A 22,947-nucleotide genomic window follows, 5' to 3' on the forward strand; every position below is an offset into this window, starting at 1 on the left:
ATATATATATATATATATATATATATATATATATATATATATATATATATATATTCACTTTTAATAATATATAATTTTATATATATATTTCTTTTTTTAATACGATTGTACAAAGACTCTCATTTCTAACTCAAGTAAATACATTATAATTTTTCTATCATGGTGGTTTCCTATCAAAACCTCACTGGTTATAAAATGAGCAAAAATAAAAACACACCTCTGAGTCTGTACTGTGCCACCATTTTTTAGCTTTTGCAGCTGTTTGGGGGTAAGCAGGAAAATTCCCTTCTATAGCTTTCTTGTGTGGAGAGGTACTGACTCGATCAGTAAAAAGTTTAAGTTTACAGACTAAGGCTTCTATATTTAAAGAAATTATAAATAATGGTTTCTGTCTGTGAGCAATTTTTTACTTCAACAACAATCATGAAGCCATAATGAATGCATAATGAATTTGGTTCCTATCAAGAATTCTTCCTCACATTGTCTGCTCCACTTGTTCATTAGGGATAAATGTATGATTTTCAAATGTATATTATGTTAATCTATTTATTTCTGTAAGGCTGCTAAGCAAGAACAAATATTGTTAAAAGTATAATAAAAATAAAATGGAATTGAATCGAAATCTATTCAAAAGAACCCAAAGGAAAATCCTATCCATAGTTTATATAACAGATTCATTTACTTATTTGAGTTCATCCTAATTTCTTGATCAATATTTTGTTTTTAAGACACTTAAAAGCTTTATATAGTCCCATTTTCTGTAGGAATGTATTCCTGAAACGCATGGTGCCATGCACAGTGGAACCTGGTAAATTGAAAGCAGTACTGACTCAGACACATGAACAGATAATATAATAAGTTCCTGATGATTATGTTTGCAAAACCTGGACCCACACTGAGTGCTAATGTGTTTGCTTTCTAAACCACTAACATATGTGTCAGTGTTTTCACCCACCACTCAATGAGAAGTTTGTATGTGTGTGTGTGTGTGTGTGTGTGTGTGTGTGTGTGTGTGTGTGTGTGTGTGTGTGTGTGTGTGTGTGTGTGGCCACCTGTGCAGCCTCTAACACCACCTGTACCAGTGCAAGCGGGAAGTGCTGCTACTTCATGCTGGTGCAAATGTAACATAACACACATACACGTGTATTTGAGCACACACGCTGACACACAAGTTTTATTTTAATGTGTAATCTTGAACATATATACAGCCAATGTTAAATTCCTTTAATTATGCAAAATATTTATGCAAAAAAAAAAAAAAAAAAACGTGTCAAGGATATTGATCTTATTTACAAATGACAAAATATGAGGGGAAAAAAGAAACATGCTTAATCAAAACCTTATTATATAAATTAAACAAAAATAGAAAAAATTCTAAAATGATTTGAGAAAGAAAATGAACAAGCCATGATCTGCAGCTATTAAACTTTACAATATCCTGCTTTATTGATCGCCACAATTTGACACTTTGACTCATAAGTCGTGTAAAGAGCTGTAATCGTGCCTGGAAAGAGGAGGAGGCCGTGCTTTTTTACCTGCCCTGGGCTTTCCTACACCCCTTTAGAGACAAAACAGTATGTAATGTTAATCAAATTGCATTATTTGTTTGAAACTGTCAATAACAAAGATTATTTAAAGCTTTCAGATTAATTAAACTGCGGCTGAATCACAATGATAAATGTTTATTTGTGTGTATGTACTTTTGTCTATATATATATATATCTTATTTTACATTACAGGAAGAAAAAGCTACCTGGTACACTTGCAGTAATCCCTTGGTTGCCGCATAGAATTCAGTTTATTCATCCTTCTCTGTGGAAAAAAAAGCCTCCTTGAGCTACTTTTATGCCTTTATTATTCTGTTTGCTCATTGATTTCTTTATTTATTTTTTGCTCACCTTCATCCGTTTGTTCCTTCTGTAAATCACTACAATAATGATGACAAGGCTGATCAGGACTACAATCGACAGCACAATAGCAACCCAGATCCACATCTGCATACCCCAAAAACTCTTGTGCCATATGTTGTTTTTGTTCATCTTCAAATCATTTTCTTAAGTAGAAGTAGGTGTTGCGCGCACGCGCACACGCACACGCACACACACACACACACACACACACACACACACACACACCAAAAAGTAAGCATTGCTTGGCCAGTTTTTGTTCATTCTGAAAAGATTTTAGGAAGGCAGTTTAATCTCATACAAGAATTGCCAGAATCATTTGGATGAAAAGTTAGACTTAGGCTGAGACCACTACCTTTGCATACAAAACTCATCCTAAATAGAGAACTTTTAGGAATTTGGAGTATGGTGTTCAGAAAGCATCATATTGTTCTCACCTGAATCAAAACCTTCTCTTTTTAAAACTGTCAGGTGCAACTTTTCACTCAGCGAATTTCCACCTTCAAACTCCAGAGTGAACACGTACACACCAGTATCGGCTCGCGTCACCTGACAAAATATTGAAAAATTGTATCCATATTTACATTAGACATAGAGGCACATGTTTTATAATGATGGATGATGAAGAACGGAACACATTTCCATAGTAAACAGAGGCATATCTATATTTTAGAGTCAGATTTAAAAAGAAACACAACAAACTTTTCTGGATTTTCACCTTGTTCAGTTTCACACTAAAGTTTGCATTCAGCTCCTGGTCACTGAAGGTGACTCTATCACTGACACCAGTGCGATTCCACTTGACAGTGTTTGCTGTACTTATTAACACAGGGAAGTAAACCTCAGATGGGGGCTCACGCTTCCAAAGGCCCCCCTTGATAGGCAGCCTGTTTTTGCCAGATAGTAAACATGCAAGCTCTACAGTGTCCCATTCAGAAACCATCACTTCCCCTGAGGTTATTAGAGGACCTAAAGAAAGTAGACTGTTAGTCTTTTTAACAAAAGAATCACCAAACATTGTATTGCACAGTGTTTGGACGTCCTGTAAACAACTTTGCCTACCAAATTAGGATTCATATGTGTAACATGGAAGAGACATGAGAATATATTTTAGCAAACATACCAATAACTTTGACCTCCACGGTTACATTTATCCGAAATAACCCTTTCTCATCTCTGACCATGCAGGTCCAGGTTCCAGCATTATCTGTGGTCACGGATTTTACATTCACCTCCTTATCGTTGCTATATGATGTGGAATTTGGGTTGAACCACTGGAATGTGTGTTTATTTGGAGTAGAGCCAGTAGCAACATCACAGCTCAGTTTTGTTCCACTGTTATACAGCACTGTAGATGGGTTTGCTTGTGCTGAGAAGGGGAAAAAAAAAAAAGAAGAAGAAAAAGAAGAAGAAGAAGAAGAAGAAGAAGAAGAAGAAGAAGAAGAAGAAGAAGAGAGAAATGAGAAAGAAGAAGCTGATATTGTATTGCAGAGATGTTAGTTATAACTACACACAAGGACGGAACATACTTTAGTAACTGTACTTCATTGCTATTGTACAAGAGTGTATTTCACTTCATTAGCAAATATACTGGAACTGATTAGTATTCTAAGGTTCAAAACTAAAAAATAAATAAATAAATAAATAAATAAAACAGTATGCAAATACAATGTATTCTCTCTCTCTCTTTACACACACACACCCACACAGACACACACACACACACACACACACACACACACACACACACACACACACACATATATATATATATATATATATATATATATATATATATATATATATATATATATACGTCTGTCAGAATGAACATGTGAAATTCATTTGATGACATCCTTTCTTTACTTTTCTTTACTAAAATTTTTATTCACTAAACATTTGTTTTGCAGCTTGAAGTCTCAAATCAAGCACTAAAATCCTCCATGAGCACACATCTGGCAATTAAAACTGTCCGTGTGGAAACATAGCAAATGTTCCGTTTAATTACTTTAAAACATTTATAAGAATATTTTGTCTTAATGCAAAATTCATTGTATGTTGATTATGGTTTCATTAATACTACATAGACAAGATAGAGCATGTGTTAGAGTTAATCGTGAGTTAACTCATGACAATCAATATTTAATCATCGCGATTAAATATTTGAATCAAATCGACAGCCCTTGTTAAAATACCGCATTATTTTTATACACTGTGTATAACGGTTGCAGTCCGTCTCACCTGATGCCAAAAAGAGTTTGTACTCAGTTGTTTTGCACTTGTAGACTCCAAAGTCTTCGCTCACCAACGAGGCGATCTGCAACGTGGTCCTGTCAATCCGGGCCCTCGAAACAGTTTGAAAACTACCTTCAAAATGAAACCGTTCACACCATCACACAACCACATGCAGCAAGAGACCGTGTAAGGAAAACATGTTGTTTGTGTTGGTGTAAGTTTAATGCTTACTGTAAGACAGTTATAAAGGAAACACGAATAAAAGCATTTTAATACCTCTGCGCAATAATCCTGTTTTAGCTTTGGAGAGCAGTAGCTGGTTGTTCAGTTTCCACTCAATTTCTTGGTTCATGTTTGCATCTTTGCAATCCATTTTTACTTCATCTCCAGTTTTTTTATAAATGACTTCACAGCTTCCGATGGTAACAAAAAAAGCTGCAACAAGGACAGACTTTTAATTGAGTTAAAGTATATTGTCACATCATTATGTAAAGTATGAACTGATGTGTACTGATGAATATTTTCACTCACCAAAGGTGATCCAAACGATGCATTTTGATCTAAACATTTCTGCTCATATCTTTAAAAGTAAAAAAAAAAAAACACTAAGCAATAAAGAGATAGAGATATAGATATATAGATATTTTTTTTTGTTTAGTTTTTTCCCCCAGATGGTAATCTAAAGATCAAAAAAATGAGGCTGCAAAAGCCATTTCCGTTTATAACTCTTTCTGGTTTGCTTTTCTGTGCAGCGTTCGAACCATGTCCATGAGAAGCTTCTCATTTCAGCAAGCATAAATAGCAATATAATTATGAATTTAAATTCAAATATAGAATATATATTATTATTGTTGGCAATATATTACGATTGCAATGTATAATAATTGCCAACAAACATACTTAAATAAAGCTTTAGTACATCGTTAAACAAGCACATCTACAGAGACCATTATTTAAAATGTATTATTGAAAGACTTTTCCAAAGTACTATGCAGAATTGTAGCTATTGCTGATGTGATATTTATTACAACTATAATTACCACAAAAATAATGAATGATTTAATGATAGTTACATATCACATGTCAAAAGACAAAATGCCATTTTTTACCAAAGATACTTTCTCAACACTACAGAGAGAAATTATAAATTACAAAGAGAAATAATGTTGCAAAAACACTGTAGTAAGCAGTAACTAGTTACTCGAAATTTTCCTATAGATATATCAAAACTGCAACTCCTTTTTATAAAAAGGATGAGGGTCAATTTTTTTTACTGTAATTTATATATATATATATTTTTTTTTTTTTTTTTTTTCATATTTAAAAGTTTCCACAATAGATTTTCCCTCAAACTGCTCAGTGCACCTTAAATGTATATTTATATTTTTAAATATAAATAGTGCAATTACATTTAAATAATGCAAAAGGAAAAATGTGTAATCATGTGTTTAAAACTTGGATGACAAACAGAATCTTTTAAACGTATAACAATATCCAATTTTACAATTCACGTTAAATTTACATTCTCGTGTTTTCATTTTATGATTAGGATTATTATTATCATTATTATAAACATTTACAATACAAAAACACTGCCTATAAAAAGAGACAATAAAAATTCATTTACAAAAATTAATTTATCTCTTTTTCTCACTTAAATTTGTTTTTCTATTTAATTTCTTAATATTTTTTTTTACTCTATCAAAAATTTTTGATTCAATAATCAAAAAAAAAAAAAAAAAGACAGAAACTAACAATCCATTAAGGAATTGTTTTGTATTGAGATTAAAAGCATAAATGTGATATTTTGTAATACTCACATGAGAAGCCGGTGTGTGCTGACTGCTCTGTTCAGTAAAGTAGGTTCGTGTAGATTTGTGAGCAGCTGTTTACAGCAGCAGAGGAGGAGAAATGACAAGGAAGACAAAGAGAATAAGAACAGAACGGAAGAGAGAGAATTAAGAGCGTGAGACAAAGTTGCTGAGGAAAGGTCTATGGCACGTTACAGCTCTTCAGTACTCGTGTCTTTTTAGGAATGAGGAATAGAAACGAGCACAGTCTGTTACTGGAAATCACAATTCATCTTGTTTGCTTGTGTTTAGGCCCATAATCATTAAAAACACTGTAGCTTCCAAGAGTGCAGGAAATGCCTATTACAGTTTCACAGTAAACATCAGATTCATGATTCAAGTTTTATTGAAAATATTAAGTAATAATTTCATAATATAATTTATCAGATATTTTTAAGCCCACAATTTTTTTTTAACATAGCTACCAAAATTCTTAAACTTAAAAATACTTCTTCAAATACAAAAAAGACTATACGGGTGCACCTCAATAAATTAGAACATCGTGGAAAAGTTCATTTATTTCAGTAATTCAGCTCAAATGGTGAAACTCGTGTATCAGATAAATTCAATGCACACAGATTGAAGTAGTTAAAGTCTTTGGTTCTTTTAATTGTGATGATTTTGGCTCATTTAACAAAAACCCCACAAAAAATCATAAGACCAATCAAAAAAAACATTTCTTGTGAATTGTCGACCTTCTGGAAAGTATATTCTGTATTTGTACTCAATACTTGGTAGAGGCTCTTTTTGCTTTAATTACTGCCTCAATTCAGCATGGTATGGAGGTGATCAGTCTGTGGCACTGCTGAGGTGGTATGGAAGCCCAGGTTTCTTTGACAGTGGTCTTCAGCTCATCTGCATTTTTTGGTCTCTTGTTTCTCATTTTCCTCTTGACAATACTCCATAGATTCTCTATGGGGTTCAGGTCTGGTGAGTTTGCTGGCCAGTCAAGCACACCAACATCATGGTTATTTAACCAAATTTTGGTGCTTTTGGCAGTGTGGGCAGGTACCAAATCCTGCTGGAAAATTAAATCCGCATCTTTAAAAAGCTGCCCAGTAGAGGGAAACATGGGAAAAATAAAAATTTTGGTAAATGGGTGCAGTGACTTTGGTTTTCAAAAAACACAGTAGACCAACACCAGCAGATGACATTGCAAAATCATCACAGACTGTGGAAATATAACACTGCACATCTAACAACTTGGGCTATGAGCTTTTCCACCCTTCCTCCAGACTCTAGGACCTTGGTTTCCGAATAAAATACAAAACTTGTATTTTGACTTTGGACCACTTGACAACAGTCCAGTTCTTCTTCTCTTTAACCCAGGTAAGATGCCTCTGATGATGTCTGTGGTTCAGGAGTGGCTTAACAAGTGGAATAAGACAACTGTAGCCAAATTCCTTAACACGTGTGTGGTGGCTCTTGATGCCTTGCCCTCAGCCTCAGTGCATTCCTTGTGAAGTTCACCCAAATTCATGAATCGATTTTGCTTGACAAGCTTTAAGGCTACGATTCTCTCAGGTGGTTGTGCATCTTTTCCTTCCACACTTTTTCCTTTCACTCACCTTTGTTTACATGCTTGGATACAGCACTCTGTGAACAGCAGCTTCTTCAGCAAAGTGTGAAAGGTGTCAATAATTGTCTTCTGGACAACTGTCAGATCAGCAGTCTTCCCCATGAATGTTAAGCCTGAACCAGACTGAGAGGCCATTTTAAAGGCTCAGGAAACCTTTGCAGGTGTTTTTGAGCTGATTTTTGAATTTTTATGAGAAATGTGAGCCAAAATCATTACAATTAAAAGAACCAAAAGACTTAAACTACTTCAGTCTGTGTGCATTGAATTTACACAAGTTCCACAATTTGACTTGAATTACTGAAATAAATAAACTTTTCCACGATGTTCTAATTTATTGAGATGCACCGGTATATACAATTTTAAATACATATATCTTCGGTAGAAAATGTACCTAAACCTGAATAAAACATATACATAATTTAATTGAATAACTCCAGACAAGACTTTACTGGCAAAGAGACATCTTTTATTTCCTTTTTTTTCAAAGCAGAAAGAACAAAACTAATTGATTTCCCCAAAAAAGGAGAAAAAGAAACCCTTCAGCTATCAGGCTTGCAACACATGACAGCACAACCTGTTTGGCTTGGTTTTGCATCTAGTTTTTCTTTTTTTTTTTTTTCTTCAGTGTGTACCCTTTTATGTTAGAATCATGTCCTGTAGTGATCTACGTCCTTCTTGGAGAAACCTTGTTTATTTGGAGCAGATGGGAGAAAACCAACAACAACAACAACAACAACAAGAACAACAACAAAAAAAAAAAAAAAGGTAGAGCCTAGCTCTAGAAGCAATGACTGCACAATAACCATCACAAAGCCAGGGGAGGGCGAGAGAGAAAGAGAGAGAAACCGAGAGAGGGAGAGAGAGAAAGAAAGTAAGAGGTCACTTGTGCTATCAGCGAGTCCTGCAGCACTGCTCACTCCACTGGGACCCTCCTCTGGCTGGTCGGATGCAGTATAAAAGGAAGAAGTGCTTGAATTGCTCAAACAAAAACCTGTGTCAGTTCAGAAGCTTGAGAATGCCCACCCTCCCCTCGCATCCCTCAGCAGCTAAGACAACGTGTGTGTGTGCGTGTGTGTGTAAATTAAGTCTTCTACTCCGCCTTTCTCCTGTAAAAGTACAGGTAGCCCAGGTCCTTCGGGGGTTTCTCAGAGGCGCACACTTTTTGATCATTAAAGATTACCCATCTACGAGAGAAAAGAGAAAAAGTCATCAATTTGTATTCTCCAAAAATGTGCCATTAGAAGAGTACGGAACTAAATCGAGTCACTTACTGTTGGTCCTTTTTGATGTGGCAGACGTAGTGGCCACACATTGTGCTCGCGCCCATGTGACTGATAAAAGCAAACAGCTCGTACTCTGCAGGGCAAAACCCAGAGGTGAAAGACGTGCATTAAAAATACTTAGTAACCAAGTATGAAGCTTTTAATGGTATCTGGTCAGGAGCAAATGAGCAAAAATGAAACAAGTGCACGTGTGAGACTCTCCTGTGCCAAACTGATCAGTCTGAGGTAAAGCTAGAATTCAATTCAGCACAGGTCTGGATACATAACAGTTTCTACAGAAAAAACTCTGACTGTCTGCTGACCACAAGGATTACACACGGCTTAAACATGGAAGGAAAATAGCTATCCCATGTCCAAACATTTATCATACATTTTTAGTTTTCTTTTTTTTTGCGCAGGAGTGTATATTGTGTCAAAAAGAGAGGGGAAACAAAACAAAATCAGCAAACACCACCATATGAAAAAAAAAAACAAATTCTACTCACTTCCCGGTCCGTCACGAACGCGTGGTCCGGGCGGAGCATCTCGGCTGGCTTCACTGACTCCCTCTGAGCGACCGCCCTCAGACACCTCCATAGACTCCAGATCATCCAGGTGGGAGAAGATCCAGTCCACTGCCCTCTCAAGAATATTACTCTGCACACAACCATTTTTATTACACATTTACTGCAAGAGCAGAAACACACTGTCAACGCATTGAAATCAATATTACAATCAAGATTACAGAATTATAGCAGTTTATGCGGACTGCTGCAAGGTTTGATGTGAAACTTTATTTCTCGCAATTGCGAGAAACAAACTCGGCAATGCGAAAGAAACAAGTCGGAATTGTGAGGGGAAAAAGTAAAAATTGGGCAAAAATAAATAAATAATTACAAAGGACACTAAATCTGTTCTGCTATACAAACTCAGCTATAACTGAGCCACAAGCTGACTAACATATATCCAAGTTTCATTTCTATAGTACGCAAGCACGCACACATTATAACTTGACAACCGACTTTCCACTCTTCATCCTCTTAATCACTGCTCTCACTTCCTCCTTACTAATCCTAATATTACCGACCCCAATTCTGATTCACCAACCTCTTTCTTCTTATGCTCTCCTGCACTTCCTCATTCCACCACCACGTCTCTGTCTTCCTTTCTATTTCCAGACGTCACACCAAGTACCTGTCTAGCTGTCTAGCTCTAGTTGCCCAATCGTCCAGCACCTCTTCAACTACCTGACAGCAGAATTTGCTGCTGTCAGCTAGCAGTTTTGTTCTGTTGTTCCTTACTGTAATTTGTATTTTGTCTAGCCAGTCTTACTTAAATGCCTCTGAAGTGAATTACTCTGTAAATCAGTAGGTCAACTAAGTGTGTACATACTTCTCTGTGCAAACAAAGCCTGAAAGCTAAACAAATTAGAGCCTGTAATTAATTGTAATCACTGTCTAGAGTGCTTACCGTAGCCTTGAGAGCACGTGAGGCTTGATCTCGGCTAAAGCCCATGGAGACGATGGTGGCCAGGTGCTCTTCTGACAGGCTTTCGGTGGGTGTGGATCCAAGAGCAGAACTAGAGCCTGGTAACACCAAGGGAGCAGCAAAATCTGCAGCCAATCAAGGAGGAAACAATCGGAGAAATGAGACAGGTCAGAAAAAGCTGAAGTAAGGCTTTATCAGCTTGCCATGTTTGATACACATTTACCTGCATCGTCCATATGCCCCATAACCCAGTTCATGGCAGCGTCGATGCCAGTGTTTCCTGTGTAATACACTGCCTTCCTGCAAGCCTCGAGAGGAAAGCCCATCTCACACAGCTGAGACACTGTGGACTCATCCAACACAGGAGCTGAAAGATACAAACAGAAGTTCCTATAGAGACTTAAGATAGAATAGCGCACACGATGACTTAATGGACTGCAACGTAACTGAAGCCACTGATAGCTACAATAACAAAAAAAAAAATTTATGTTTAAAAAATACACCTCTGTTAAGTGTATTGTAAAATAAGCAATACATAATTTATATGAACAATTTTTTAAAAGCAAAACTATCAAATAATAAAAAAGGAAAAAAAATAAATAAAATTGTGTAGTACAAATATTGGTGTCTATAATAAACAATTAATTAAATACTAATTGTAGACATCATATATATATATATATATATATATATATATATATATATATATATATATATATATATATATATATACACACACACACACACACACACACATACATACAATGTTGGGCGGTAACGCGTTTTTTACAGTAACTAATACTGTAACGCGTTACTTTTAAAAATAAAGTAACTCCGTTACCGTATGGTTCGTTACCCGTTACTTTTTTAAATGAATTAATTTGGGCTGAAGTGTAGACTACAGTCTAACCTGCTTACAGCAGCGTCGCACTGTAGAATTGGTGGATTACCCTCTGTAAACACGACGAAGATGCACTGTGGGCGTGTCTCCGTTTATTCAGGTCTGTGCGGCAGTAACGGCGAGTCGAGGCGAGAGCAAGACGAGTTTCTCAAAGTGGAAATATGCTCATTATTTCACTTTAATTAAGTATAAAGACAAAAACGTTTAAGTCAAATGTAAACTGTGTCTTTCTGGTTCGAAGCTCGTATCTACTGCGATAAACAGCAACTCCTCTCCTATCTGTTGAAGCTGCTCCAGGAACAGTAAAAATTACTTTGTGTTTAAGTCAGTTTTGTGTTTGTAGACCGTAACGCATAAAAGGGCATTAATGGGAACATTAAAAAACTCTCTTTAAAAAAGTAACTAAAAAGTTACTTTTAACAGTAATGCATAATTTTTGGTGTAAATAATCAACAAAGTAATTGAGTTACTTTTTGAATGAAGTAACGAGTAACTGTAACTAGTTACTATTTTTTAGTAACGAGCCCAACACTGTATGTATATATATATATATATATATATATATATATATATATATATATATATATATATATATATATATATATATATAAAATATACTGTATTTTCCAGACTATAAGCCGCTACTTTTTTCCCACGCTCTGAACCCTGCTGCTTAAACAAAGAAGCGGCTAATTTATGGATTTTTCCTGGGTTTTTCCCGGCTTCACAAGCTTCAAGCCAAAAAACTGAGGCCCCATAACATTAGACCAATGAAATTGCCGAACGGGTTCAGGTGAACCAATGAAATTCTTTATATTAAATCAGATGCGCTCCCACTGAATCAGGCCGCACCACATCATAAATATGGATGATGTTCCTCTGATGTTTGACCTGCCGCTCACTCGGACTGTCTACAGGAAATACGAATCATTCGTCACGCTGAAAACAACCGGGCATAAAAAACACACACTTCACCTGTGTTCTGAGCTGCACGGCATCGGGAGAAAAGCTTCACCGATGGTGATTTTTAAACGCACGACGATGCCAAAAGATAAACTCTCGAGAGAAATAGTTGTGAAAGGAAGGAGGAAGACAGTGAACAATGACTTTCTTGGTAGGCTACTGTTTAGATACAAGCCGTGTAACAGACACTGTCTTTCGTTAAAGCCTGTGTAAAGTTCATTAGTTTTAGTGTAGACACGGCTGCGGCTTATAGACAGGTGCGGCGTATTTATGTTCAAAATAAAAGTCTTTGTCAAATTCAGTGAATGCGGCTTATATTTGGGTGCGCTTAATAGTCCGGAAATGACGGTATTTATATTATATATAGATGTGCTAAAAAACATTTATTTTAGGACAGCTAAAATGGTTGTGTTTTTTAGATTGAAGAAATAAGTAGTAAGCAAAGAATGAAAGAAGAGTGAAAAAAAGCGAGATGGACGAGGAAGCAAGAGAAAGAGACAGACAGACTGACACAGCAGTGGGGAATAGAGAGAGTCGTCCTCCTCGTTGCCGTGGGAACCCAGGATACCTTTGACCTCCACGTCAGGGGTCATGAGAGGGGGCGGGGCCACCTCTGGTAGAAGCTCCTCTCCAGGTTGCTGTCCGGTTGCCCGAAGATCACTCAAGTCCAGTGTATCAGGAACATCTATGCTAACATCTGGCAGGAACAGTAGAATTATTAAATAACCGAGTTATTAAAAACCAATAGAGAAAAAAGCAGAAATGCTCATTTCATGTTTGAATGTGGTTTGTGGTTTGAAAAAAAAAAATCTAATCTAAAAATATCTGAAACAATATATTAATAAAAATCAGACATATTTTTATGGCAGCATCCTCTAAAAAGAATGAAACTGAATGAAGCTGAGTAAATATTTACCCAGTTTTTTAGGGACCCAGTCCAGGCCAAAAGTAAATTTCTTGATTTGGATGACAAGGTAATCAGGGAATGAAGCAAAGCGTGTGGTCCTGAAATCCAGAAAAGACAAGAAGTGCTCAGCCACTAGTCTGCATTTACCCGTTTTATCATCAACATCTTGCTTCAGGGTCCAGGGAGAAAGAAAGAAGAGTGTAAACATGACTCACTTGGTGGCAGTGGTCTTGCCCTGTACCGCAGAGCTCCAGAAGTCTGTGAGTGTCTCCGGCTCACTGAGAGCGTTCATGCAAACTTTGAATGGGATTTGAGCTCGAGGTGCACAGGGAGGTGGGTTTCCAGATGACTCCGCCTCTTCCCGCAGACGCTCGGCCTCCTGTAGCTCTTCTGAAGGAGAAGGGAAAAAGAAAGAAAGACTGAGTTTGATGCAATCAAAGAAAAATACGTTTAAGACAACAAAACAACAATATAAAGTCCACTGAGATAAAAAGGGACGAGTGAAAGCTCTCGTTTGATTCCTACACGTTTAGCTACAGCAGCAATTTATCGGTGGCAGGAAACATGTTTGCGGTCAATCGATATTTAATCTGAAACGCCAACACATTCTGATCAGACAGATTAGAGGACTGTAGAGTTATTTGAAGCTAATTCATTCGGTTCTCTGCAGGAACGCGATGAATATAACTGGAAAATGCAACCAAACGACAGATCTTTAGTTCTATATGGTTTGTTTTTTTATATTTTATGCCATGTTGCTTAGTCACAAGTATACTATTGGTTTACTGATTATAATAATGACTTTAATCTGAGTGTTGTGGTTCCTAAGAACAAGCAATTTCACAATAGTGAATAACATTCTCAGGATCCTCTCACCTGTGTTTGTGGCCTGGTCCATAGGCACAGGCAGCTGAACTATATAGTCCACTCTCTGTGTATATTTGGCCTTCTGAGACTGCTGGCACACGATCTTTTCCTCCACCAGGAAGCGGAAAGCTTCAGACGGGTTTGGTCCAGACCTGCAGTTCCTCTGTGAGAGGGATGGAGGGAGTGAGCGAGAGAAAAAAAAAAAAAAAAGGTAGACAAGTGAGGGAGAAGAGACATTGTTTACCTCCACCATGTTTATGAAGTGAAGAAAAAACTCCTGAGCGTCTTGTTGTCGATTAGTAGAAAATTCAGCATGGCCCCGACCAACGAGGGCTTTGAACATGCGTGGTGCAATGCCCACCTGATCTCCCTGGAAGAAGATCGATAGGGAACAAATCACAAACAATAAGCTGTACAGTTATACAACAGTCATTTTCTTTGCATGATTTATTGCAAATAAGGGGCACAAAAGTGCATAATTTTTCTACAGAACCAGTTATTTTGGTGCAATGTGAGTGTTCCAGTGATTAATAAATGCTCCGATTGCTCTAAAAAAATGACTCATGGCTCGCCTTTGTAGGAAAAATAAAAAGCCACCCTATAACAACAACTTAGAACGAGCAGTCAAAGCTGCCGTCATGGAAAATGAATCCAGTTTTCATTTTAGCCACATTGTGGAAATTTGCCTTACTGGATTTGTCATATGCTCACAATATACAAGACATACACAAAAGATATCAAAGTCAAAGATGATACATTCAAACAAAAACAGGTCTGTCCTACCCTGGGTTCAGGGGACGCACTGGGGTCATCGCCTGGGTCTGGAGCGGGCTTCGAGTGTTCTCCTGAGAGCAAACCATGGCCCAGTTTTGCTCTGTGAGCCAAAGAGAAGAGAACGTTAATGAGAAAAAGGAATATGACCAGTTCCAGGCTGTGATATGCAGATTTAAATACAATCAAACAGAAGCTCATTCTTCCTCTGGTTTGCATTCCTGCTATGCAGCTCTCCTGCAGCCTCTTCTGGTGAATTAAAGTATTACAGCAAATTAACTTGCCAGGCTGTTTATTTTTAAACAGGTGGAATTTACTTACACTTGTGTCTTAAAGTCTTGACTGGGATCACTTGGAGCTTCATCCAGGATCTTGTCAATGCTGGACACATACCTATTAAACCAAGTTAAAGAGCTTACACTGTAAAGCACATTCTCTTTAGCTCATTTAACAGTTACGACTTAAAAAAGAAAGAAAAAAAAAAATCTGTGAGAAACTAAAGTTTTGTTATGATGCTAACGTAAATGCGGCTAAATCTTTTCCACCCGATCACGCCAGTGTGGGCGTATCAGATCAAGTATTGATTGGCAATGATGTCTCCTCAGTAAAAGAGCTGACAAAAAGTGATGGAAAAAAAAAAAAAAAAAAGAAGTGCAAGGACGGCAAAGCGTAATGTTTCGCGCAACGCTTTTGGTCTTACCATAACTGGGTGGGTGTATTTCACATGTATTTCGAAATGTATGCAATTAGCAAAAACAGATTTTGGGGGTTTTTTTTGGTGGACACTTTGCGATTTTCCACATGTATCAGTTACATTCAATTCAGTTACGAGAGAATTGTTCATTTCTATTTGCAACCGTTTATACGTTGAAATAAAATGGCATGTTATAGAGAGATAAACGACGCTGTAACACAAGCTGAGAGGTACTGACTTTTCCTGGAAGTCGGGGATGGTGAAGAGCACTTGCATGACCGAGTTGAGGTAGCAGCTATTGCCCAGGTTCTTCATACCCGTAAGACCAGGACCCCAGAGAGGCCTCAGTGTGGTGCCAGACTCCTGGATCACCTCCCACTCACCCACACGCTGATTCACAGCAATCTCTAATTCAGTCATAGTGTGTTCTGTCTGCAAGAGACAAAGACAGACGCACAGAGACGGGGAGAAATAAGCCGTTTTTATTTAAACAACTCACAAAAGTATCGTTGTTAAACAAATCACGTGCGTGTTCAATAACGTGACTCACCTTCTCCATGGTCATCATATCAATGCCAAAGTGGCTGAGATGCTCTGCTAGCTTAGAATCCAAAACCATGTCGTCCTCATCATATGAGTAAACATCTAAAAAAATAAAAAATTGGCCTTGTGATACACAATACAACACACCTACAGTCCTACAGTCCTAATCAGAGGCCAGTTTTTTCATCAACAAAAGCTGAAAGCTTTGTTTCACCTCCAAAACTTCTTTCATATATTGACACGTATGAAACTTTTTATTTACAGTGAAATGTAACCACAATGTAGAAGTAATTATTATTAAACGTTCTGGAGTTTCATCTCCACTGGTCAGAAAAGAAGCCTGATTATTTAAATTGTGCATATTCAATGAGAACCCTTTTGTGTATTTCTTTATTAGCTCATTGTTTCCGTCCAACTGCTTCAATTTTAACACATTGACTTCTGATACAAATAAAAAAATAAAAAAAAACAAGAACACTGTGTATTGTATTAAATTAAACTGCATTTCAGTAACTTTACATACAACTACTTCATTTCTAGTCCATGACTTATCAACTATGTCAGAACAATTGATTTTACTAGGTCTAATGCTATAAATGTATAGAATAAAGATGGCACGTGTGTTGTAATGAGATGTACCCGCTCCGTCAGGTGTGATGGTGCCCAGTTTGACGGCCAGCGGGTAGCCTGTCTCCTGGAAGTGCTGAAGAGCGTGGTTATTTCCACCCGAACCGTCAAAATATCTTCGCCCACACAGCACCTTGCCATCCGTCAAGTTCATCCACAGGTTCTCCTGCAGTTCACACACCTCACACTTCCACCCACTGACCAATCAGATAAAAGTAACAAACAATTAGAGTGCTTACGCAGGTTCCTCCAACTACACAACTCTGGTGTAACATGGTGAATGGACTTTGTCACTGTATAATTATTTTCTGTCTATAAATAAATCCCTATGTGAGAGCATGTGCTTAAGCTGTTTCAATTGTGTGTGTGTGTGTGTGTGTGTGTGTGTGTGTGTGTGTGTGTGTGTGTGTGTGTGTACCTAGGAGGAATTTTGAGTCCATTGTCAAGCTGCTTGAGTTCAGCTGCATGTTTGGACTCCTGTCTCACTTCTCCATCCCACTGCTGCACCTGCAGAGCTTGTGATACAGAATCTGCAGCCAGCAACCCCGCCATCGACAGCGACACCTGAATGCATGCACACACAAAAACAACACTGCTACTTAAAATGAACACTACAGGGTAACTTCTGTCTACTAAAAGAAATGAAAGTATCTTCTACACATTCTAATAACTGTCTTTAAAATCTAAATGAAGTAGGAAAAAAAAATAATGCACTTGAATACATTAATGCATTAATTTCATTAATATAAAATCACTTAATTATAAATCATTCAAAAACTCAGAACGGCTGAATGATCGAATATTCAGAAGACTGAAGCGACTGCTACTGAATGCCTGTAGGCTTTTTTTTGCATGAAGCAAATTCATCACTCAAAACAAAATAAGAATGCTCCCAATCGTACCCGCTCTCTCACTACATCTGGCATAGTAGCCAGGTCCTCTGATGTCACTTCCTGTCTGTCTGGGAAAAGAACAACCTTGACTTCTTCCTCATACTGCTCCTGATCCACGTCAAATCCACCCTCAATCCCTGAAACACACAGTCGTACAGCAAAAGAAAAAAACGTAAATGCCGTACATTAATAATTGATTTTTCCACAAAAAAAAACAATGCCTTTTATGCCAATAAACAAATTTTTTTTCTATTTGGTGTTAGTAACCCAGCAAACTATGTATAGGATAATTAAGAAAGGTTGCAAGAATAGACAATTTCAAGAACCAGTGGTCAAAATTACAGAAAAAAACATCAGCGTCTAAACACAAAAGAACAGTCATAAACTTTTGCTGCATTTCCTAAAGCGTGATGTTTCCTCACTGGATCGCTGATTAACTGTTGCAATGTATCACCAAATAATCTATAATCAGTGGTGGGTATTAGAGGTCGACAAAATCATCAGTTCTGCTGATTAATTGGCACTGATAATTAAATTAAATTAAAAATCCACATTTTTTGAGTAGTGTACGTTGCGTGAGCGGCTGAAAGAATCCGCTGCCATTACAAGAGCGGCCTCTAGAGGCGAATCACTGGTGCCACGTGCTGTTTGTTTTTATAATGTGTGCTGCACAAAGTGCACTATATTATATTTATTAATATAATCAATACTTTAATATTTATTTCATTTTGCTTTTTTTTTTTTTTTTATAAATTTCAGTGATAATTTACTGAAATGTTTTTTTTTTATCCAGTATTCATATAACAAATTGGTTGATTAATTAGTTACCAGCAAATACAATCCAACCTACCTATTGGTATCGGTAAAATCCAATATCGGTTGCACTCTAGTGGGTATAACAAATTACCCAGGCATTGGGTGCCACAGGACTGGGTTTCGCACAGTCAGCATTTTAGTGCTGGAGACTAATCAGTTTGATCAACAGAGAGCCGACACTTGTCCTCGACGCCGCAGTGCAAAAGTGCAGAACGGTTTGCGTTTCTAAATTTGGTGAAAGTGAGCATCCTCAACATTATACAGGTTTAGACTTACCTATAGCCAGGCGAGTGGGTTTCTTCTTGGGAGGATCTCCTGACCCGGTACTGCCATCATCCTCTTTCTGGGGAAAAAAAAAAATACACATATCAAAGGATTTTTTTTTTTTATATATACAGTGTAAATAAAATAAAAAAAAAAAAACAACAGAAAGAAACAGAAGACGATTTTAGGAACAAAGATAGAGTGCTCTTCTGGCCTTTGTGAAATACTCTTGTCTGTACTTATTCACATTTTGGGGTTCAAAGTGGTGCTCATACACAAGCTTGGGGTCAGGGAGGAAAGAGAAGGGATGAGAGAGAGAAAAGACGTGGCAGTAGATCAAAAACTGTACAGCAAGAGCTCATACATTTCATAGCACTGGGTGTGTCTCATATATGTAGTAGAGTATAGTGGAATATAATGTGCACTACATAATATAATGTAATATCTTTATGGACCATGGATTATTATGCATGACCACTAAATTCACTCCGAGATCTTTTTTAAACACAAATCCTCACAGTCAGGAACAGAACACTGTAGGCTAATTACACTGTTATAAAACTAGAATCACAGCTAGTTTCTGTCAACACAAAAATGAATAAGAACTAAGGCCAAATAAAGGTCTTAATAAGCTAAATGATCATTTATTAATTAGTGTTTAGTCTTACAGGTGGGTTAAGAGATACATGAGGGAGATGAGTGTGTGTGGGGGAGAGGAAAAAACATCCCAGGATGACGAGCTGTCTCAGGCCACCTTCGGATGACCAATAGCAAAAGCACTTTGTGGTGCTAAAGCCACCGTTACACTATACACTGATATTTCTACAGGCAGGTTTGAAAATCAGGATGTCTGCAATTATCCATATTTTCTACGCTTTTTGACGATGCAGCACTGCTCCACGCTCACCATAAAAACGCTTAGCATAGACAGCGAGATGCACACGCTCGTTATTTGTAGGTGTCTGTATTTTATGATACCTAATATACACACGCCCCGTGTATCCCGCTGTTCCTCAGACCACTCCAAATACATTTCGGCTCTAAGGGAAACACTTTCGATGCTCAGTTTTAAATCTCTGAACCCTTAATGGCATGGGGATATGAAGATCTGCACAGCATGGTGTATGTTCGTACTTCATCGTGGTCACTAAGCCTTAGACCACTGTGCTCCTAATCGCCTAAACCCAGTCCTAATCTGCTCCTCAAAACAACAAAACAGTCTTGCAAGTAATACTGCATGCTTTTCTCTGTGACAGTGTCTACCCTTTAACACTGTGCGAGATTTGTTAAGGACACTGTCGGACACTGACTGTTAAGGACACTGACTGTTAAGGACACTGACTGTTAAGGACACTGACTGTTAAGGACACTGACTGTTAAGGACACTGACTGTTAAGGACACTGACTGTTAAGGACACTGTCGGACACTGACTGTTAAGGACACTGTTCTTCATGCTCAATGTACTTTCACGTGGGTACTGCAGACAGCTGAACATTCTTTCTCCAAACACTATGATTGGCATGTAATGATTTATATCCTCAATATCAAACCGAATGTCACCCAGATGGAGATCAAGGATCCACCTCAAAGCTGTTTTCCCGTATCAACGTGTCCTCTGGTTTGCTCGTTCGGAATCTGAATGTGGATTTGCGTAAAGATCCGTCATGGCGATGTATATTGTTAAAAGCACTAATTTACCTGGACGTGAGGCTTGAGCGTGCGCTTGATGTGCAGGTAAGCTCTCTGCCCGGTCCGGGCGTGATGACGCTCCACAAAGCGACTCCCCAAGCCCAGGAAAGAGTTCATGCAGACGTACAGGCCTCCGTCGCTTTCCTAAATGATAAGGACAAGAGATGTTGATAATAGCCTTTAGAGACAGCCGTGAGAAGTTTGGAAGCATTGTTTCTGAGAGACACATGCATGTTCTTTTTGCTTATATGCAACAGCTTTTACTTTGATCAAACAAACATAAAATGTACAGATGCTGGTACAAAAAAAAAGCGATAAACAGTTTACAATAACAGCTTTACACGCTCTTGGAATCTGGACAGTTTGAAAGACTTGCCAAACGTGGTCCTCACTTGTAGGATCTTTCTCCCTGACCTTGTGATCCAGTTCATCCCAGAAAAGTTTAATGTGATGACTCAGCAGGTTGTTCCATGATAGAGAACACTCCAACCAAGTGTTTGCTCTCTAAATAACACTAACAGAGTTTGGACGTTTGCTTCAGATCATTGTCTTGTATCCAATAAGCTGCAATCCAAGACGAACTGCATTGTGTTTAATTATGGGATGGTAGCCATGTTGGTTCCTTTCACCCGGAATAAGTTTCCAACCTTGTCTGCTCCAAAACAACCCCAAACCATTCAGCTTCCACCTCCATGTTTGACTGTGGGGGTGAGACAGTCTGCTAACATCTCCCCTGTTCTTCATCTTACATAAGTTCTTCTGTTAGAGCCACAAACACAAACTTGGACTCATTGGTCCAAACGGTCATTAATTGTCCAATTCCTGTGCGTTTCTGTTATTTAATCATTTGTTCCAAACAGATTCACTAGTATGTTTCTCTCAAAAACTATAAGACCAGCTGTTTCCAAACCGAGTATCACACTGTATGGTCATGAATGATTCTGTTTATTATTGCATTGTTTGGAGAGTTTTACTGTTTGACCATTAAAATACAAAATTCACTCGTGAAAACTCCATTCATGGGCCCATGTTTTAAACTTTACTGTATTTTGCTGTTTGTAGGGGGGAGGGGGAAACTAAGCAGGCAAAAGGTTAATAGGAAGAGAGGAATATTAAGAGGGGAATAGGAATATGAAGAGAGGATATAGGAATGGGGAGAGGGGTATAGGGAATAGGAAGAGAGTGGAAAGCAGGAACAGGGAGAGGGTAATATGAAAAAGGGAATATGGGAATAAGGAAAGGGGGAATAGAGAGAAGGACGAGTTAGAAAATGGAGAAGGAAGAGGGGGTATATGGGAATAAGAAGAGGGGAATGTGGAGAAGGAAGAGGAGAAATGGAGAAGGAAGAGGAATATAGTAAAGGAAGAAGGGGAATAGGGGAATAAGGAGTAGGAACAGGGAATATGGGGATAGGAAGAAGGAAATGGGAAATAAAAAGAAGGAAGTAGGGGAATAGGAAAAAGAAGCAGGGGAATAGAATGAAGGGAGTATGGGAATAAAAAGAAGGAGCAGGGAAGAAGAACAAGGGAGCAGGGAAGAAGAAGAAAAAGGGAGCAGGGAAGAAGAAGAAGAAGAAGGAGCAGGGAAGAAGAAGAAGGGGATATGAAGAAGGGAGCAGGGGATATGAAGAAGGGGATATGAAGAAGGGATCAGAGGGATGGGAAGAAGGGATCAGAGGGATGAGAAGAAGGGATCAGAGGGATGGAAAGAAGGGATCAGAGGGATGGAAAGAAGGGATCAGAGGGATGGGAAGAAGAAGAAGGGATCAGGGGGATATGATGAAGAAGAAGGGATCAGGGGGATATGAAGGAGGGATCAGGGAGAAAGGCAGCACTACGGACACAATTGTGATGCTGACCGATCATTACTCAGCGAACTTAGCCCGCTAGCTAACAGTGCTAGTGTAGCGGTAATGTTAGCTATCTTTCCTGTTACTCACAGCAGAGATCTGCTGAAGTAATATATAGTTTTTTATTAGGAATCCAGTGCTCTAATGCAGTCTAAAGTGTTAAGTAAATAACATATAACTCAGGGTTTATTTACAGTAAATCAATGCCGTATACGAAGTTCTGAATGAAGCTAGCTAAACTAGCCGTTATGCTAACATGGGAATCGGAGCATCATTAGCAAACGACGCAAAAAGAAAAAAAAAAACAGTTTTATCTGTACGGGGTTCTGGTTTTGATTGTGCAGAATGTGTAGTTATCTGGTTATTTGTGTTCAGGGTGAAGAGAGAGGGAGTGTTTGTGTGTGTGTGTGTGTGTGTGTGTGTGTGCGCGCGTGCAGTAAAAGGCTCACCGGAGAGGCGAATGACAGCGCACACTCATCTTTATGAACGCGGTCTCCGGGCCTCGGCACACGAATAGTGGACAACACCGACATCAGAACCTCGCTGACCTCCGCCATGTCCTCTCGCTAAGTCTGTCGCTTTTTCGCGTATTCGTCCCGTCTTACTTTTTTCTTTTTTTTCTTCTTTTTTTTGCTCCCACACCACAACACTCCAAACCCAAAATACCAGCGCGGTGACAGCTCCGCTTACTCCCTTTCTCTTTCCGCTTCGCTTAACCAACTCCTGCTTCTAGCGCCACCCAGTGCATTGGTTCGGTTCTGCAAGTTGTTGTTTTTTAACTCACACCCAAATTCAGGAAAATCTCGCCTCCTGAATCATAATTGGTCAGAATAGGCCAGAG

General features: G+C 38.2%; 2 protein-coding genes across 3 annotated transcripts; both read right to left on the bottom strand.

Moving 5' to 3' along the window:
- Positions 1–1,164: 1,164 nt before the first annotated feature.
- On the bottom strand, positions 1,165–6,117 carry cd4-2.2 (CD4-2 molecule, tandem duplicate 2). Its single transcript, XM_046848387.1, has 10 exons — positions 5,963–6,117; positions 4,674–4,722; positions 4,419–4,577; positions 4,149–4,274; positions 3,031–3,276; positions 2,626–2,876; positions 2,345–2,456; positions 1,899–2,053; positions 1,754–1,812; positions 1,165–1,558 (listed from the first exon to the last, which is right to left on the bottom strand). The coding sequence occupies exons 2-10, from the start codon at positions 4,708–4,710 to the stop codon at positions 1,474–1,476; spliced, it is 1,230 nt and encodes a 409-aa protein (XP_046704343.1). The 5' UTR covers positions 4,711–4,722; positions 5,963–6,117; the 3' UTR covers positions 1,165–1,473.
- A 1,898-nt stretch (positions 6,118–8,015) lies between these two features.
- On the bottom strand, positions 8,016–22,839 carry usp5 (ubiquitin specific peptidase 5 (isopeptidase T)). 2 transcript variants are annotated; one of them, XM_046848096.1, is made up of 20 exons: positions 22,556–22,839; positions 20,267–20,401; positions 18,580–18,646; positions 17,497–17,624; positions 17,013–17,158; positions 16,607–16,791; positions 15,975–16,069; positions 15,663–15,856; positions 15,052–15,123; positions 14,743–14,833; positions 14,204–14,329; positions 13,969–14,122; positions 13,308–13,482; positions 13,102–13,190; positions 12,697–12,882; positions 10,545–10,688; positions 10,304–10,446; positions 9,340–9,490; positions 8,843–8,927; positions 8,016–8,755 (listed from the first exon to the last, which is right to left on the bottom strand). In XM_046848096.1, exons 1-20 carry the CDS (start codon positions 22,661–22,663, stop codon positions 8,662–8,664), a joined length of 2,568 nt encoding a protein of 855 aa, XP_046704052.1. In that variant the 5' UTR covers positions 22,664–22,839; the 3' UTR covers positions 8,016–8,661. The 2 variants fall into 2 exon arrangements, with proteins under 2 accessions (XP_046704052.1, XP_046704053.1); XM_046848097.1 differs by having other exon boundaries at positions 12,754–12,882; positions 22,556–22,838.
- Between the last annotated feature and the right edge of the window lie 108 nt (positions 22,840–22,947).

The sequence above is a fragment of the Silurus meridionalis genome, chromosome 4 (assembly GCF_014805685.1).
Source record: "Silurus meridionalis isolate SWU-2019-XX chromosome 4, ASM1480568v1, whole genome shotgun sequence".
NCBI lineage: Eukaryota > Metazoa > Chordata > Actinopteri > Siluriformes > Siluridae > Silurus > Silurus meridionalis.